General features: G+C 38.4%; 1 protein-coding gene across 1 annotated transcript in view; it reads left to right on the top strand.

Annotated features, from left to right (window-relative positions):
- The window catches only part of LOC122731679 (retinal dehydrogenase 1-like), a 69410-nt gene that overhangs the window by 26583 nt on the left and 22867 nt on the right, over positions 1 to 19960 (top strand). The window contains exons 3-9 of the mRNA XM_043971935.1: positions 1956 to 2096; positions 5615 to 5744; positions 7936 to 7997; positions 9958 to 10086; positions 10906 to 11019; positions 16907 to 17009; positions 19492 to 19676. Coding sequence (XP_043827870.1) covers positions 1956 to 2096; positions 5615 to 5744; positions 7936 to 7997; positions 9958 to 10086; positions 10906 to 11019; positions 16907 to 17009; positions 19492 to 19676 — 864 coding nt within the window. The remainder of the gene's footprint in view (positions 1 to 1955; positions 2097 to 5614; positions 5745 to 7935; positions 7998 to 9957; positions 10087 to 10905; positions 11020 to 16906; positions 17010 to 19491; positions 19677 to 19960) is intronic.

Here is a 19960-nt window from a genome sequence, read left to right as displayed (position 1 = left end):
AGAACAACCACTACTTAACAGTGGAAGAATAAATGTGAAGTTACAAAGAACAAGTTTTGCCCCCAGAGAAATATGACAAGGTACCCCTCTCCACCACACCCACCTCTGGTCCTTTGCAAAAGTTTGTGGAAGGAGTGGAACACTGCATATCATGTCAGATTTTTTAAAAATGCATTGATCAATTCGTATCTTGCTAAATTTTATCTCTTCCTTTTCCTTTTTTTCCCAAATTGTTTGTTATAAAGAAAGTTACTGTTAGGAAAAGAAAGGAGGGATATTAGAAATTGTAAGTTATATAAAAGCAAATGATAACAAAATTGCCAAAAAAAAATCAACAAAATAACAACATCTTTATATGGCATCCTAGAGTTTAAAAAGTGAAGGTCACAAGACCCCAGTAAAGAAATAGAAGATGTTTATGCCCATTTTACAGATTGAGGAAATTAAGTTTCACGGGTCTTAAATGGCTCACCTATCACACTAAAACTGGAGTTTTAGGGTGGGTTTTCTGAGTTCAGGTTTCCCACTTTCTACTATGTCATACTTTCTTTCCATAAAAGCTTGTAATAGTTAAGGAAAATCCCAGGGAAGATGTGGGACTTGAGTGAGTTCTATGAGAAAAATGACAATGTCAACTATTTTCCTCTCTGAAATGTTTGAGATTGGGGCAGCTAGGCGGTACAGTAGATAGATCATTGGCCCTGGATTCAAGAGGACCTGAGTTCAAATCTGGCCTCAGACACTTGACATTAGCTGTGTGACCCTGGGCAAGTCACTTAACCCCAATTGCCTCATCCCCCCCCCAAAAAAAATAAAAGTTCAGTATTAAACAATGAATTTATCAAAAGAATAGTGTTTGGAGTAAGAATGAGCCTGGTGTAGTGAAGAGTATTGAATTTAGTCAAAAGACTTGCAATCAAACCCCAAATGGGCTATTTGTGTGAATTTGGGCAAATCAGTTCACTTATCTGGGCTTCCATTTTCCTCCTGTGTAAAATAAGGGGGTTGGCCTAGGTGCTCTTTTTTTTTCTTTTCTTTTTTTTTCTTTTTTTTTTTTTTTTTAGTGAGGCAATTGGGGTTAAGTGACTTGCCCAGAGTCACACAGCTAGTGAGTGTTAAGTGTCTGAGGCCGGACCTGAACTCAGGTACTCCTGACTCCAGGGCAGGTGCTCTATCCACTGCACCACCTAGCTGCCCCAGCCTAGGTGCTCTTAAAAGTGCTTTCCATCTTTGCAACCTATTAGATTTCCCACATGTGCAAATAGGTATGTTTTTAAAAGGGAATCTATAATTGAACCACATTATTTCTATTCTTTGGGAGATTTTTTGAGGCTTATCCCTTTTGTTCTGATTCTTCTTCTACAACATGACTAATATAGAAATATGTTTAATGTGATTGTACATATATAACCTCTATCAGATTGCTTTCTGTCTTGGGGAGGGGGAAGGGAAGGAAGGGAGGGAGAGAAATTTGGAACTCAAAATCTTATAAAAATAAATGTTGAAAACTTACATGTAACTGGAAAAATACTATTAAGATTAAAAAAAGAGAATCTATAAAAACACTTTAATTAGATAAACCATTTGGAAAAATGAAAATAGCCATAATTCCTTCTATTTTTTTGGTGTGGCAATGAGGGTTAAGTGACTTACCCAAGGTCCCACAGCTAGTAAGTGTCAAGTGTCTGAGATCAGATTTGAACTCACATCCTCCTGAATCCAAGGCTGATGCTTTATCCACTGAGCCACCTGGCTGCCACTCAATTACTTCTTTTTTTAATGTAATTTCCCCAGCTTCTTCTTTTTTACAGGAATGTTTCATAATTTTAAACCAATACATATGTGTTCTCTCAGTATATCTAGATCCCCAAAGTGTTCCATGTTGAAAGCAGATTGGGAAATATTGCTTGAGTATCCTTCTTCTGAATTTAGCTTTCTTTGATTTTTTTTTTTAGGAGGATGTGGACAAAGCAGTAAAAGCAGCAAGGGAAGCTTTTCAGATTGGCTCCCCATGGCGGACAATGGATGCTTCAGAGAGGGGACGGCTCCTGAACAAACTGGCTGATTTAATTGAAAGAGATCGTCTACTATTGGCAGTAAGTTTGCACCAGATGAAGCAAGGGATTGGTAGAGGCCTCAATTTTATTCTTTGATATGTGGTGGTTTTGTTTGCAATGAGTTGCCGTCTTCAAAAAAAAATCTTCCAAGTTTTAAGGAATTCCTTTACCTGCTGTTTTACTTCTCTCTCCTAAGAGTTGAAGAGCATCTTATTGAAGGAGTCTTTTTGCATATAATAATAATAAAAACAATAGTAACATAGATAGGATAATAATTTTGCGATTTTAATGGGAGAGAGAGTGCATGGACAAGGAAATTCTAATCAATGCAGGGCAGCCTTTTCCTTTTCCTTCCCTACAATTTATAGCATCAGTGATTCACCTGGAGCACTGAGTGACTTACCGAGGGTCACATACCTAGAGTGAGGTCTCAGATCCAATACTTTCAGACTATTTCTCTAGCCAGGATCCCCTGCTGCCTCTCAAAAACATATCGATGTTTTGTAGTACTTTTAAAGGACTGCAAAACACTCAGAATCATAGAGACTGAGAGCCAGAAAGTCTCCAGAGAGCATCTAGTTCAAACTGTCTAGAATTTATCTCCCAAGTGTCATCTAATCTTTACTTGAAGACTCCCAGTAAAGGGGAAGCCACTGCTTCCGAGTATTTCATGCTTGGATAGCTCCCATTATTAGGAATTATTTCTTTATATCAACCCAAAATTTATCTCCTTGAAATTTCTTCCAGTTATTCCTACAATCAGAAAAACTCAAGTCCCTTTTCCATGAGGGTAGTCTTCAAAACTTTGAAATAGCTTTTTGGCTGCCTTATCAGAAGGGGAAAGAAATTATTATTTAGGACCTACTGAGAAAATGCCAGGCACTATGCCAATTCCTTTGCAGATATTATCTCTTCTGATCCTAACAACAACCTTAGTAGGTAAGTTTTATTATTATCCACATTTTATAGTTGAGAAACTGAGATAGACAGAGGTAAAATGACTTGCCTAGGGTCACACAACTAGTAAGTATCTGAAGCTGAATTTGAACTCAGGTTTTTTTCTGATTCTAGGCCCAGTATTTTACCCACTGAACAACTGCCTAGATATCATAGAGAGATTAAATATTCAGCACTATGAAACCTCCAGACATTTTTTTCAAGAAGAACTGCTGTTGGGGCAGCTAGATGGCACAGTGGATAAAGCACTGGCCCTGGATTCAGGAGGACCTGAGTTCAAATCTGGCCTCAGACTCTTGACACTTATTAGCTGTGTGACCTTGAGCAAGTCACTTAACTCTCATTGCCGTGCAAAAAAAAAAAGAACTGCTGTTTAGCTATAGCTTTCACATCTTAGCACAGTGCCTGGCACACAGTAAATGCTTCATAAATGCTTCTTCATTTGATTTGGCTTTTTACCTGAGAAGCTGATTTTTGTAGCCCTAGTATCTGACAGTGTTACTTTTGTTTCTACTTCCATTGTTCTTCACCAGAGTTCTCTCCATCATGCTTACCCCTCTCAGCTAGGTGGTGAAGCTGGGCTTGGTGTCAAGATAACCTGAGTTCTTATATCATTTCAAACACTTAACTAGCTGTGTGACCTTGGGTAAGTCACTGAGCTTCTATTTATCTCAGTTTCCCCAACTGTAAAATGGGGCTCATAATAGCACCTCCCTCTCAGGGTCTTTGTGAGGACAAGATGGCATAATATGTGTAAAGGGCTTAGCTAAGCACCTAGTACATAGGAGGTAATATGGAAATTCTGCTACCACCACCATCATCATCTTCGTCATCATCATCATTCCAAGATTCCCTAATATGAGCATATCTTCTTAATCTTCAGTGCTCTTTGCCCCCCCCTTTACCCATCTGATTCCTTCGACATAAGGTTTTCCCTTCTGGATTTATATTCCAGTCATATACCTGTTCCTATCAAGTCTCCAATTCACTTTGATTATTACCTATATTTTGTGAATTAGTACATAGTTATCTGAGGTGGTGGGTTTTATTACTGACATCTTGTTGTTCCTCTGAATTTTGGGGGCACCTACTTCTGTAATTCCTTCTATATTGTGGTTACTCTACGTGATACCAAGCTTGGAAGATTTTGTTTGTTTTCCTTACAAACCTCAACCACCTGTCAGTGTTGTGAAATTCACATTATATAAGATCCATTGAAATGATGTTAAATTAGTCCAAAACATTTAGAGCCCTATATAAATACCCGCTTTCAGCATTATCTACAACATTCTAAATAAGTAGCAACAAGGAACATACAATTTTACCTGCATTATCAAGGCTAGCTAGGATCAAAGACATCACCATTTATTTAATTATGGACCTACAGAATTGCTATCAAAGTATTCATTATGTGGCCATCTACCAAGTGTCTCTTATATTCAATGCATTGTGCTTGGTACTGAAGGAGTCACATCAATACTGTTTTTAAGACAGTCTCTGCCTCTACCAAGTTTCAGTCTAGGGTGGGGGAGGAGAGGGATGAGGAAAGAAACGTAACATTTAAATCTTCCATCTTGATAGACTAGACCTTGTCACTCTTCTGTCCAAAATTCCTTAAAGGTTCCTATTGCTTTTCAATTATTTATTTATTTATTTATTTATTTTTTTGGCAGCACAATGAGGGTTAAGTAACTTGTCCAAGGTCACACAGCTAGTAAGTGTCAAGTGTTTGAGGTCAGATTTTAACTCAGGTCCTCCTGAATCCAGGGCCAGTGCTTTATCCATTGTACCACCTAGCTGCCCCACTCTTCAATTATTTTAAACCTGGTATTCAGAATGGCACCATCTGTTGTCATGAGACTCTCTCAGACTTATCTGATACTACTCCTTTCCATGTATTGTACTTTCAGCCTGTGAGTAGTTAATGATCATCTACATCAAGGGTTCTTAACCTGGTATCCATGAACTCTTTTAAAAAATATTTTGACACATATTTCAGTATAATGAGTTTCCTTTGTAGTCTTATGTATTTTATTGCACATATTTAATAAACATTCTGAAAAGACATCCATAGGCTTCAGCAGACTGCCAAAGGGGTTCATCACACAGAGAAAGACAGACAGACAGACAGACAGAGACAGGGAAAGACAGAGAGACAAAGACAGACAGACAGAAAGACGGAGATTTTAAAACTCCTGGTCTACCTAAAAGCAATCAGACAAAAAAAGTCGATGATTCACTTAGTTCAGTACATTTTTGGAGTAAGTGCAGCCAAGATTTGTGATTTTATCGGTTTGAAGGGGCTCTGGTAGTCTCACTCTCTCTACCCGAAATATTGCTGTGTACTCAGTAGATAAGCCTAGGGAGTTGTCACAAGTATAAACAGAATGATTTGCTTGCCCAGGGTGCACAGACATTAAGTAACAGAGGCAAAATTTGAAGCCATGTCCCTCTAATTTCAAGCCTAGGACTCATCTGCTATACATACTGTCTTTAAATTAGAGTATGATTGTTATCTAAATAAGTAATAGTGTAATATTTTCTTTTAAATTCAAGACAAATATATTGAGCTCAGTTTGAGCTTAATCTTTCTTCCCCAGACAATAGAATCCGTGAATGGTGGAAAAGTCTTTTCCAATGCATATCTGATGGATTTAGGTGGCTCTGTGAAGATTTTACGCTACTTTGCAAGCTGGGCAGATAAGATTCAGGGTCGGACAATCCCAATAGGTAAGTAAATTTGAGCTCCTAAAAAATAGAGATTAAACACATCTATCTACGACTAAGTACTTCATACTAGTATTACTTTATTTGATAATGAAAAATTTTACCTAGGCAGGTGCGGGGGTCTGTTAATGTTTATCAAAGCCTCTTTAATTACAGATTCAGTAAAATTATGTCACTAACAGGCTTAGAAATATTTTGATAAGAATTAAATATCCTTCAATTGATCTAATTATTGAGTAGAGTAAAATGTATGCTTTATTCTCCCAAGGGTCAAACTTTTCAAACTGATGCTTGGCATTTTTCTTTTCTTTTTCTTTTCTTTTTATCTGCAATGATAAATTATGCTTAGGTATCAAGTAATTAGCTAGGATTCTCTCCATGCTCCAATAAGGTATCAGCACAATCATCTACCCCTAGTCTTGCTTTGTATTGATGATTTAGGTTCCCATACAAGCTTATTAACTCAAAGAAAGATGAAAATGAGTCTGTGACCAAGTTTAACTATGTTAAAGAATTAACTGCCTGTATGTATTTAAATGTTTCCTGCATGTAACTTCATGTAAAGATAAACAGTAAGAAATTTGGATAACTTGAACTGCCATTTGTGGGGACCAATTTTTAATTGGGGAGTATTAGCTAAGCGGCTCGCCACAATATTGGGACAAGGAAGGAGACCGGCAGCCTCCCTCAAAACAGAGCAGGATTTTTTTTTTTTTTTTTGCGGGGCAATGGGGGTTAAGTGACTTGCCCAGGGTCACACAGCCAGTAAGTGTCAAGTGTCTAAGGCCAGATTTGAACTCAGGAACTCCTGAATCCAGGGCCGGTGCTTTATCCACTGCACCACCTAGCCACCCCTGAGCAGGATTTATTTAACAAGAACGAATTTAAACACACACACATACACACACACATACACATACACACACACATACACATACACACACACACACAAATAGGATCAGAAATAAAATGGGGAAAGGGAAATTATATAACCTGAATAACACCACTTCCCAGGAATCAGCTGAAAATACACAGCAGGTCCTGTCGACTTCCAGCTTCCAACTAGAATGGCCAATCTCCTCCCTCCTTCTTCCCAGCAGACCCCAGACAGCCCCCAGTTAATTGGCTGGCCGCTCTGACAGTCACATGACTGCCCTCACCAGGCTTCCAATCATTATAATTTTGCCAGGCCCATGTAGGCATCAGCAAGTGGTGATGATATGAGGTGCCAGCGCCATGGTGATGGCTACAACCAGTGGGTGGAGCACCATGCTGTTTGTGGAGCCCCAGAGGCCAGTGCGCGTGCCAAGGTTTTTTCAAAAAATTCTAGCCAAAAGATGGGGTCATAAAAACCTCAAATAACAATTAATTCTTTACACATTGCAATTTGGTTCAACAACTTCAGAACAGGAGAGCTCAAAATGACATAATGGTATAAATTGCATTTATTGTTGTTAACGAAAACAAAGTTTGAGCAGGAAAAGTAGGAGATAAATCAATTATTAATCTAAAACCTAACTAGGTTCTGATGGAATACAAAAAGGAAATAGGACACAGTCATATCTTCCAAAAGTCACTATATTCCTGGAGGATCTAGAATCTACAGAAGTTTAAACAAAATTGAGTACAAAAGACCAAATTAAATTTCTAAGTGTGTGGAATGAAGCTAAAATCAGACATAAACCAGATGTCTTTAGTGAGGATGGGGTAGAAAAAAGAAGTATTTGAAGAGATGTTTGTGGTTTCTTGGCGGTTTTATTTGTGTGTGTGTGTGTTTTTTTAATTGCGACATATCCCTGAGGGAGGCTGTACCCCCAAGAAAGAGAATGGAGCCTGAATTTTATAGAAATCCTTATTTCTATTTTGCTATTAAATCTTAGCACACTAAAACTTGCGATGCTGTATTTTTTGGTGCTTTACCTAAATTTCCCCACCACCACTCCATTCATTGCCATTTTGCCATTTCTTTTTGTGGAAATATTTGCAAATATGATTTGTAATAGTTATGGGGCAGGAATACACAGCATTTTAGAGCACATCTAATACCCAGGGATCAAGATAGTCGATTTGGACTGAGGTCAAATGTTATACCATGTTGTGATTATCCATTCTGTATATACTTAATAGTTGGTTTTATCCATCATATCTGTTTCAAATGTAACTTTGAGTTTACTGTGCTTTTTGTTTGTTTTAGATGGAAAGTATTTCTCTTACACAAGACATGAACCTGTTGGTGTCTGTGGCCAAATCATTCCTGTAAGTTGCCTCAACATATAAGACTTTTGAACTGTCTGATTAAAGGATCAACCAGGGGCTTTTCGTCCCATAAAATCATATTTAGAATTGGATTAAATACAAAAGTTGTGGAAGTGTTGTGCAGCAAGTCACTCTGAAGCCTTATTTTCCCAGTGGATATATTACTTCCTATTTGCAAATTAAGAATTCTTGCCCTTTCAGGACACAAGAGTATTTTCTATTGTTGCAGTGTCAGTGAATCAAATATCCTTTCATTAATGTCATGAGGCATTTTACCCAATTTAAAGATGGATTTTCTATTTTTATTGCTCTTTATTATGTCCCTTTATAGTGTGATACAGTTTGCATAAGTTCTATTTTGTTTTTTGAGCATGGAATAAAGAGAGATAAAGTAATTTGCTTCAGAGGACATCATTTCAGTGTAATTAAAACACACCCCATTGCTCAACATCTTTTTTGATCCACTGACCAGAAAATTGCTGAGAAGCACCATCTCCAGGCTGTGAAAATTCTAAAAGGAATTTATTCTAAAGTATAACATGCACAAGAATCATATGGGATGATTGAGTGTGGAGGGAAATTCTATTACCAATGAGATAAAAAATCCTTTGAAGTATCAACATTTCAAAAAGGACTGCCAGTAGCATTTTGGCATACACTGTATCTCTCTCCAGACTTAAAATGATGACACTCCAATTTTATTTATAAATAAATGGTGACGCGTCTCAATTTTTTTTAAATCAAGTCATTCTTGCTGTGATTTCCTTGAATACCAACTACATAAATTATTTATTGTTGACATTTTCCAATATGCCAACCAAATAACTTATCTTTTTGGACCAAAACGTAGGGTTTCATTGGCACTCTTGATGAAGGATTTCCTCTACCTATGCAGAAGGAGGGGCAACTCCTCAGCAACTCTTTTAAGTTAGTTTCCTAGAGCAATGCAAAGTTAAATGACTTGCCCAGATTCATACAATTAGCTTGTGGCAAAGGCAAGACTTCCTGAATGAGGCTAGTTCTCATACCCATGATGCCATGCTGCTTTTGATGATAAACATAGTGTCTAAAAGACTGCTTTTATCTCTTATATTTGGAAATGAATCTCCTATGCCTCTTGTTATATTAAAAGTCAAAAAACGACACTTATAATTACTTTTAAAATGCATTATTAAAAATCACATGTAGCAAGCACAAACCACTAACAGCTGGATAGATGCTTTTAGTGACCCACTTATTCCTAAAAAATATTAGTTAGGCAATGCGATAATATTGTAAGTAATGACTAATTGTCCTGAAAACAAAGAGCTTTTTCAGTCTTTAAATATAATGTGGATCCCCAGTGTATTTCCCACTGAAGACTTGGTTCTTAATCCATGAACATGCTATTTTTTTCAGGCTAAAGAGGCATTTCAAAGGATAGAAGAGAAAAGGACCCTATCTGTTCCCATCACATCCTAAAAAGATCACTTTTTATACAGTTGAGGATTTATGTTTGATACTGTTCTTAATTAAACCAATAAGATCATAAAAAAATTAAGTTTGTTCTACTGCAATTGTTACTTTTTTCAGATTTGGGAAATTTCAAATGTGTGGAAAATCTAATAATCCATGATTTCTTAAGTGTGGATCCTCTCTTCTCTGGTCTTAATCATAACCTCTTTACATAAACAGATCTACATGAGTTGCTTTGAATGAGAGAAAAAATCCCCAGTTGGTGACTAATGAGCCTTCTGCTCTAAAAATTACTATGCTAGTATTCAAATGATATATACCCCAAACCCATACCCAAGAGGGTTTTTTTAGCTAGATAGAACCTTCTGAAGTTCTTATTCTACCAGTGTAGCCTTTGAAAACTCAGAATTAGTCCCATGCCTCAATGAACCATCAGTGTACAGTTTTAGTAAAGAAGGTAATTCAGTATCAACAAATAAATTGATTCTTATTCATTGCTTTCTAGTGGAATTTCCCTCTGGTTATGTTCATTTGGAAAATTGGACCTGCCCTTTGCTGTGGAAACACTGTGGTTGTCAAACCAGCAGAGCAGACCCCACTCTCTGCTCTTTATACAGCATCACTGATCAAGGAGGTAAGATTGCTAAGTCACAATGTGCTCTCTAAAAATCTACAATTTAGAGGGGGGAAAAAAACAATGGGGAAAAAACTAGAGTACCATCCTCGCTAAGAATGATCATATATAGCCAAATGAATGAAGTTTAAAAATATTTATTGTGTTCTTGCCATTAGAAGGTGATCTCCTTGAAGGCAGGGTGTGTATTTTTACCTTTCTTTGTATTCCTAGCTCCTGACAGAATTAGTGCTTAATACATGCTTAGGGGCTGACTGACCAACAAAGATATACCTGGGAAGAGCAAAACCATTTTATTCTTCAATGCCTAGGACCATATGCCCTAATTTTCAGACTCTGCAGAGTATTCTCCTGCTACCATTCTCCTAACCCCTCCCTCCCTTCCACAGCTTTCTATGAGACTAATGATCATTTCCCAAAGGGTTTATCAGTGAACTGTTCTATTATTTCTACTCCCCATTTATGTGACTGACCTGACCATAATGCCCTTCACTGGCCACTAGTGACTCCCTATATGGGTTGTTTGTCCCATTAGAATATAAACTCCTCTGGTTCTTTGACCCTAGGCAAGTCCCTTAACCCTCGTTGCCCTCCAAATATATATAAATGTATGTACATATGTATGTATGTATGTATGTATGTGGTGATATTGATTTCTTGCTTTTATATTTTTATCACCAGCATTTAATGCAGCATTTGGCACACAAGTGCTTAACAAATGCTTTTGTAATCATTTGTTCATTTATTCAAGGTGCTTTTCTACTTATAGTTGTTTTAGATCCTTTTCTACAATTAATTTGTTGCTCTGTCATTCCTTAGGCAGGATTTCCTCCAGGAGTAGTGAATATTGTGCCAGGTTATGGGCCTACAGCAGGAGCAGCCATTTCTTCTCACATGGATGTAGATAAAGTGGCCTTCACAGGGTCCACAGAGGTAAGACAATTTAAGTGTTGTCATGCCCAGTGGTTAGAGGTATGCTTAATGTAGCAGGTCTGGGAGGATGTAAGCTCCTTGAGCACAAGAGTTCTTTCACTTTTGTATTTATATTCTTGGTGTCTATCACAGAGTCAGACACATAATAGACTTTTTTTACATAATTGACATTTAATAAATGCTTGATAGATTGACAGAAGCCTGGTACCCTCCTGATCAGCACGAGACCATCCTTCCTTATTGCATTTGTCATAAATAAAAAAGCATGAAAAGAGACTTGAATTCAGTAAGCACACACCAACTGACAGGATTGAAGAGGCCAGGGTGAGCTCTGCATGTGGCTGTGGATGAGTAGCATGTGGATGTGTGAAAGCTGACTGTAATTACAAGTGGGTCAAGGTCAAAGTTCTTCACTGGGTGATGATGCATGAGGCCATAATATAATGATGGATACTATGATGACAGGTGAATCAAACCTGGAGCTTGGAAGTTTGAAATGAGTACTCTCTAGCTTTTCGGGTATCATTTCAGAGGAACTGTGGTTAAAGATATGCCAGGGCCATAAGGTATTACATGTTTACAATGCTTTAGAGATTACAAAATGCTTTTCTTGCAGCAATCTCATGAAAGTTTGCTCAGGTCTTCATGTCAGAAACCTTGGATTTGAGTCCAATTCCTGTCATTATGTTACTACCAAAAATTCATCAAGTCATAACCTCTCTGTGTTTGCTCTGCTGCAAAATAAGGGAGTGAGACTAAATAAATTCTCAGTTCCCCTCCTGTTCTGACATTCTGTGAGTTCAGTAATACAAGTGTATGCCATACCTGATCTATATATTATATTTGTGTTTTCATTTTTAACTTTTAAAATATAACAGCGGGGCAGCTAGGTGGGGCAGTGGATAAAGCAATGGCCCTGGATTCAGGAGGGCCTGAGTTCAAATCCAGACTCGGACACTTGACACTTGCTAGCTGTGTGACCCTGGGCAAGTCACTTAACCCTCATTGCCCCTCAAAAAAAATTTTTAAATGAAAAAAAAAAGTGTAGGTATCGCATAGGAAAATTGGGATAAGGATTTCAGATGGGCTCCAAACTATGTATTCCTGGATTTACTGAACACAGTTGCATAAATTTCTGAGCAAAACTAAAAATGATTCAGTGTAATTTATTGTAATAGTTGTAACAGGCAGTTATATACTTTTATAGATGTATGCACTGGTTTTGCTGCCTCCAAAGATACAAATCACAGGCCCCCTATAGCCTATAAGCCTTTCCACTTCTTGTGTATGTTTTCCTTAGAAAATCTACTCAGAGCACTAAAAACTTTTGTTTTGTTATCTCCTGTATATTCATGTGCAAAGTAGATAGCCCAGCTGTTGCCTCTCATTCTTGCTTCCAGTTGCCTTCTTTTCTGATCATCCATGTCCTTCATTTTATCTTTCCTACCTCTAGGTGAGCCATTGTTGTTGTTGTTCTGTAACTTACTTACATGCACCTCATGTGTTTCCATTGACCTTTGGATTATTTGTTGTTTAATTTTTTTCTCAGAATATTGATGAGCCAGCAAGGACCAATTTCAGGAGCAAACATTTTAGGATCAGTGAGAGCAATGCGCATTTTCCAAAATACAATGCAGACTGCCCATTATTCAATTAGGAATAGTTTACTATCTCTCTTAAGTGATTGTCAAATTAAACATATTATTGGACTTACTTGATAGGCTACCAAATATCTCTTTCCAGTTTTCAATTCATAGTCTGTGAAAGAAAATGGGATGGGAATAAAGAAATAGACAATGAAGGGGGATCATACAGTTTTGGAACCAGAACAGATATCAGAAATCATTTAGTTCAAACTTCTATCCAAAATTGACATGTCATTTTAATAGAGGAATGGCTTGAGAAGATCAAGACTTACAAGTACAAGAACTATATTTGGAGACCATCAAAGAGGAACCCTCTACCCTCAAGTACACACAAGAAAAGAATCCTAGTAGATAGGAAATGAGGCATGGGAAAAAGTATATACAAAGGCAGACTTTTTGAATAAAGGCTTTCAACACTGAGGAAGATTGTCAAGAATGTAGATTTCCAAGGTACTTGTTGCCAAATGACATGTATTTGGTACAGGCATTTATCTGGTTTTTCCAACTCTTCTGTTACAACATTTCCATTTGAGAGAAGGGAAAGGGTATCATTTAATCAACATTTATTAAGCATATAGCATATAAGTTCCTTTGGGAAACAGCTATAGGGTGAAATCATGACCCTCTGTAAGCCTATCATCTAATTGACTAATGAATCAATCAATCAATAAACATTTATTAAACATCCACCATACTGTGCTAAGGATACAGAAAGTCAAAGAACAGTCCATGCTCTCAAAGAGCTGACAATCTCACGGGGGAAACAACATGCAATCAAATATATACAAGGCAAGCTAAAAAGAATATAATTAGGAAATAATAAAAATAGAAAAAGCACTGGAATTAAGAGGGCTTAGGGATGGCTTCCTGTAAACAGAGGGACTTTAGCTGTGATTTAAATGAAACCAGGGAGGTCAGAGGAGACAGAGCTTTCCAAGAATGGGGGAACTAGTAGAGAAAATGCCTGGAGCTGAAAGATGGAATACTTTGTTCAGGAAACAGCCTTAAAGCCAGTGTCACTAGATCAAAGATTATGTGTTGGGGAGTAAGATGTCAGATGGCTGAAAATGTGGGAATGGAACTAGGTTATTGTAAACAAATACCTTCATTATAAGGCAAATATATAGTGCAAGTAATAGAGGAATTCAGAGGAGGGGGGATTATTTTCAGCTAGAATGATCAGGAAAAGTTTCACAGAGAAGTTGGTATGTAACTTGGACTTTGACTATGGTTGGGAGGTTAAAAATGGAGGGTATGTGTTGGGCATTCTAGGTAGGAGGAAAAAGTGGTGCAAAGGCACATTGGTGGAAAAGCCCACAGAGGATTTGTGGGCTGATGAGGGGTCTAGTTTGATTTCAATTAAAGATTTGTATAGTGGGGCAGCTAAGTGGCTCAGTGGATAAAGCACTGGCCCTGGATTCAGGAAGACCTGAGTTCAAATCCAACCTTACATACTTGACACTTACTAGCTATGTGACCCTGGGCAAGTCGTTAACCCTCAATGCCCCGCAAAAAAAAAAAAAAAAAAAAAAAAAAAGATTTGCATAGTATCGTGGTGAGAGTTGCTAGAGATGGAAAGGGCACCATAGATTTTTTTTTTTTGAAATGCCCTTAAAGATTGTCTAGTCCAACTCTTCCTTCCTGCCCCCACTGAAGAATTTATCACATTTTTTTTTGCGGGGCAATGAGGGTTAAGTGATTTGCCCAGGGTCACATAGTTAGTAAGTGTCAAATGTCTGAGGTCAGATTTGAACTCGGGTCCTCCTGAATCCAGGGCCAGTGCTTTATCCACTATGCCACCTAGCTGCCCCCTACATTTTTTAAAAAATATATATTTTCCCAGTTACATGTAAAGATAATTTTTAACATTCATTTTAAACAAATTTTGAGTTCCATATTTTCTCTCTCCCTTCCTCACCTCTCCCCTCCCTGATAAAATTGATAGTGTAAAAATTGATTACAATTTAGGGACCCCATCTTTGGCTAAAATTAGGAAGCCTTGGGCATGCCCCACATGGCTCCCTCTGCCCAATGAGGGTATGCATGGAAAACCCGAGCACTGGCTCACTCCACCAAGTGGGGGTATGCAAGGAAACCCTGTGCCCCAGCCAGCCTTGGGTGCTGCCCCTAGGGGTGCCAACAAATTAGCCTGGGGTGTGTGGTCCACCAAGGTTTCCTGTGAGAAAGGTTTTTTATTCTGGGGGGTAGAGAAGAAGGAAGGGGAAGGAGACTAGGAGAAAGAGAGAAGAGTTCATGGGGGCGGTAGAGAGAATTAAATGCAGACTGTCAGGAGGATAGAGAAACTTAAGCGCTTCAGCAGCTGACTCCAGTGAGTGAGTTTACAAGTCGTATTTTCTATTTTTCTTTGTCCTTATTTCTACATTTGTCCCACATCAATAAACCCTGTTCTTTTTTGCTTTTTCTGAAAAGAGGCTTTTTAATCTCGTTTCTTATCAGTCTGAGATAGAAAACAGTTGGGGAGAGGTCAGTGTGGAAAAGAGGGGAGGTTCGGGACCTAGAGGTTCCCCGTTGTTTTCTGAGTCCCAATATTGCAGCGAGCCTCCCAATTAACTCTTTCCATATTAAATTTGGCCCTTACAGATTGGTGGCCTGTACAGGGCTTAATGAACCTGGGGGATCTTTTAAAACCCCCTTACAATAGAGGTTTATATGTATATACAATCATACAACACATATAATATTAGTCATGTTGTGAAAGAAGTCAGACCCAATTTTTTTTAAATGCAAAAAAATACAGAAAGTGAAAAATATATGCTTTGATCTGCATTCAGATTCCAACAGTTCTGTCTCTGGGGATGGATGGTATTTTTCCTCATGGGTCCTTTGGAATTTTCTTGGATCATAGCTAAGTCATCGACAGCTGTTCATCATATAATAATGCTGTTACTGTGTACTGCTCTCCTTGTTCTACTCATTTCACTTTGCATCAATTCATAGAAGTCTTTCCAGGTTTTCTGAAATCTACTTGCTTAACATATCTTATAGCACAGTAATATTCCATTATAATCACATAGCACAATTTATTCATTCCTTCCCCAATTGATGGGCATCCTCTCAATTTCAAATTCCTAGCCACCACAAAAAGAGCAGCTACAAGTATTTTTGTACAAATAGGTCCTTCCTTCCTTCCTTTTTAAAAATCTCTTAGACCTAGTAGTGGTATTGCTGGATTAAAGGGTATGCACAGTTTTGTAGCTGTTTGGACATAATTCCAAATTGCTCTCCAGAATGGTTGGATCAGTTCACAACTCTACCAGCAGTGCCTAAGTATCCCAGTTTTCCTACATCCCCTCCAACATTTATCATTTTCCTTTTCTGAAATAGGAGCCAATCTGATAGATGTGAGGTGGTACCTCAGAGTTGTTGCATTTCTCTAATCAATAGTGATTTAGAGAATTTTTTTCATGTGACTATAGATACCTTTGATTTATTCATCTAAAATCTGCGTGTTCATACTTCTAAGAAGTATCAAAGCTGGAATTTGAATCCAGGTATTCTGATGTCCAAATAGCTCCCTTAGCTTCAGGGTTAATTGTGATATCCCATTGACCCCTTAAACACTGGTACTTATATAAGCACATGCTAAAATACCTAAGAATCCCCCAATTTTTAATCCTATGTGCTTTGGGATTCTTAGCATCCTCTGCACCTTTGTTCAACTGCTTTTTGCTTTCACATTTTTCTAATCTTCCTTAAAACCATGTGTCTTTAGGCACAGAAAGCTTTTGTAACTAAAAATAGATTAACATGGCAAGTGAGACACCAACTCTCTAATATGACAGATTAATGATTTTTCTCAAATAAAATCTGATTCTCTTCATATTATCCCCCTGTCCCCTCTGACTCCCTCACCCACCGGCACACGCGCCCTGGCGCGTGTGCTCTTCCCCGTCTCCCCCTCAAGCCGGCCCTCTTCCTCCCTGTCCCCTCTGACTCCCTCTCCCACCGGCACACGCGCCCTGGCGCGTGTGCTCTTCCCCGTGTCTCCCTGACGCCTGCCCTCTTCCCCGTCTCCCCCTGACGCCTGCGCTCTTCCCCGTCTCCCCCTGACGCCTGCCCTCTTCCCCCTGTCCCCTCTGACTCCCTCACCCACCGGCACACGCGCCCTGGCGCGTGTGCTCTTCCCGGTCTCCCCCTCACGCCGGCCCTCTAGATCTCAGATAAACATTCCTTCTTAAGAGGAGTACTCAGATAACCTTCATTTTTATACTCCATTTCAGGTTGGCAAGCTAATCAAAGAGGCTGCTGGGAAGAGCAATCTGAAGAGGGTTACCCTGGAACTTGGGGGAAAGAGCCCTTGCATTATATTTGCTGATGCTGACTGTGAGTACAATTAATATTTTTATCTTTCTTTTCCCTTGGTTTCCATTTTTTAACAAATGCCTTCCAATCGGCTAAATTCTAGGTGAGTGGATCTCTTTCGATTCATCTTAACAGTCTTGTGAAGGGTTAACAAGCCTGGAAGTCAGAAGGATTTGAAGGATGATTCCTGCCTGAAAGCCAGAAACCCTGAATCTGAGTCTGTGCTCTGTCATTAAGTAACTGCAGAAGTTCAGCAAGTCATAGCCTCTCTGTGTCTATTTGCTCTGCTTTAAAAAATAGTGTGGGACAAAATAACTCTCACATCCTATCCAGCTCTGATGTTCCATGGGTTCAGGAGCATAAGTGTCTGCCATTCCTATGTACATATGACAGCCTCATTTTCATTTTAAGTTTAAAAAAAAACTCACAGCAACTGAGAGATCACATTCTACTAAGGTCTCTTTCAGAATGCAAAAAAGAAAAAATCCAAAACCTATTTGTGCTTATTGACCGCAAATCATTATTTTCTATGATTAAATATTATTAAATATTATCTGTTAGTGATAGACTAAGCTAAATGAAGAACATTGTGACACTGTGATATCAACAGAAGGATTATTAAACTCAAGTCTAAAGGACACATGGAATCATTGCACTCCACCACGTTCCCCTCAATAACTTACCTGTATAGATTTCTAAATGATGATGTCTTGTTACAATGTTTTGAAAAGAAAAAAAAGAAAAAAACGGGGGCAGCTAGGTGGCACAGTGGATAGAGTCAGGAGTACCTGAGTTCAAATCCGGCCTCAGACACTTAACACTTATTAACTGTGTAACCCTGGGCAAGTCACTTAACCCCAATTGCCTCACTAAAAAGAAAAAAAAGAAAAAAACAGCAATGTTTTGAAAAGGCTTTTTTTTTACAAAAAGGACTTTATTAAGCACATGAGAAAATGGTTCCTATTTTTGCTTTTAAAAAATCTAAGTAAAATTGGGTGATAAAGTAGACTTACCACAGAGGCTCCTAAACCAAAGACAGAATAAGATGCAACTCCTTTTGGGGCAGGAAATAAGCTAACCTTAGCAGTTTAGTAAAGCGATTTTTAAAAACTATTATAAATGACTCTACAGATGGGGCAGTTAGGTGGCCCAGTGGATGAAGCACCTGCCCTGGATTCAGGACGACCTGAGTTCAAATCTGACTTCAGACACTTGAAACTTAATAGCTGTGTGACCCTGAGCAAGTTACTTAACCCCCATTGCCCTGCCCCCCCCCCCAAAAAATTACTCTACAGTTGAGTTTCAGCTTCCTAGATAATTAGGATTTAAAGGCAACTGTGTTGTCTTTTGAGTTTAATAGAAATAGCCAACAGTGATATAGTGCTTTAAGGTGTACAGATTACTTATACTGTATCATTTGATGCTTGCAACCCTATGAGACAGGTGTTCCTAATATCCCCAATTAACAAATGAAAAAAACTAAGAGAGGCTAAGTAACTAACAACCAAGGACACACAACCAGTATCTGAATCATGATTTAAATTCAGGTTTTCCCAACTCCAAGTTAAGCTGCCTCTCACTTTTAGAAATAAATGTAACACTTATAAAAAGAATAAATAAGTTTAATTATAGTATTTTTAAATGTCTGTGCCATTTTCTCCACAGTGCATAGGCAGGTAGGATTTTATATTGAAATGTAATATATTTGAGGCATTTTGACATTTGCTGGGAGGCAGGAATAAAAAGATTGCAAATATTAAGGAATCTTTCAGTTCTGCCACAGATGTCAATTTTATAATAGGTTTGTACATCAAAGGTCAATTACCTCAATCATTTCAGTGATGCTTTGGAGATGTAAATGCAGCCATTTTGAGTTTCCCCCCATTATCCAGGGTTTGTGTGTGTGTGTGTGTGTGTTTTTTTTGTTTGGGGGTTTTTTGTTGTTGTTGTTTGGTTTTTTGTTTGGTTTGGTTTTGGTTTTTTTGGTGAGGCAATTGGGGTTAAGTGACTTGCCCAGGGCCACACAGCTAGTAAGTGTTAAGTGTCTGAAGCCGAATTTGAACTCAGGTCCTCCTGAATCTAGGGCTGGTGCTCTATCCACTGTGCCACCCAGCTGCCCCCCATTATCCAGTTTTAATGCAGGCCCCAACCAAATAATCAGTGACAATCAAGCCCAAAATTCATTTAGGCTATGTGCTCTGTATTTTAAGGGTTAAAAAGTACTTCCTCTGCCCTAGGTAATAAACTTTTATATAGTACCTACTAGGTCAAAAGCACTGTGTTAAGCCCCTTATAAATATCTTATTTGATTCTCACAACAGTCCTGAGAGGTGGGTGTTCTTTTTGTCCCTACATTTGAAGAAACAGGTAAAAAGATGTTAAGTCACTTGCTAGGGTCAAGTGGTTACTAATTTTCTGAGGCTGAATTTGTACTCAGTCCTGCCTTTATAGAGAGAAGAGGTTTTCCTTTTAACTAATCTGCAATTTCACATTTCCTTTACAGTGGATAATGCTGTGGAATTTGCACACCATGGTGTGTTCTATCACCAAGGCCAGTGCTGCATAGCAGCATCAAGGATCTTTGTGGAAGAATCAATTTATGATGAGTTTGTCCAGCGAAGTGTAGAGCGTGCCAAGAAATACACTCTTGGGGATCCTCTGAATCCAGGAGTACAACAAGGCCCTCAGGTTGGTCAATAAGGAAGCACATACAATAGAAGCCACACAGCGATATAATGTATTCATTTTTTCTGTTTTCTCTCTATCTATCTAGTCTTTCTTGGATCCTGTCTTGATGTCTTTCAAAAGCTGACTGGAACAAGTTGGAATGATATTCAGAATTCCATACCTCGTTCTTCTTGCCATGCCATATTAATTTCTGAAATCAATTATTGCAAATTTAGAATTAAGACTGGATTTTCAAAAACCCCACCAAATTCAGTGGGTGAAAAACACCCTAATTCTCACCAGTG

This window comes from Dromiciops gliroides, chromosome 1, assembly GCF_019393635.1.
Source record: "Dromiciops gliroides isolate mDroGli1 chromosome 1, mDroGli1.pri, whole genome shotgun sequence".
NCBI classification, from domain to species: domain Eukaryota; kingdom Metazoa; phylum Chordata; class Mammalia; order Microbiotheria; family Microbiotheriidae; genus Dromiciops; species Dromiciops gliroides.
This window is presented reverse-complemented; position numbering and strand designations above follow the sequence as displayed.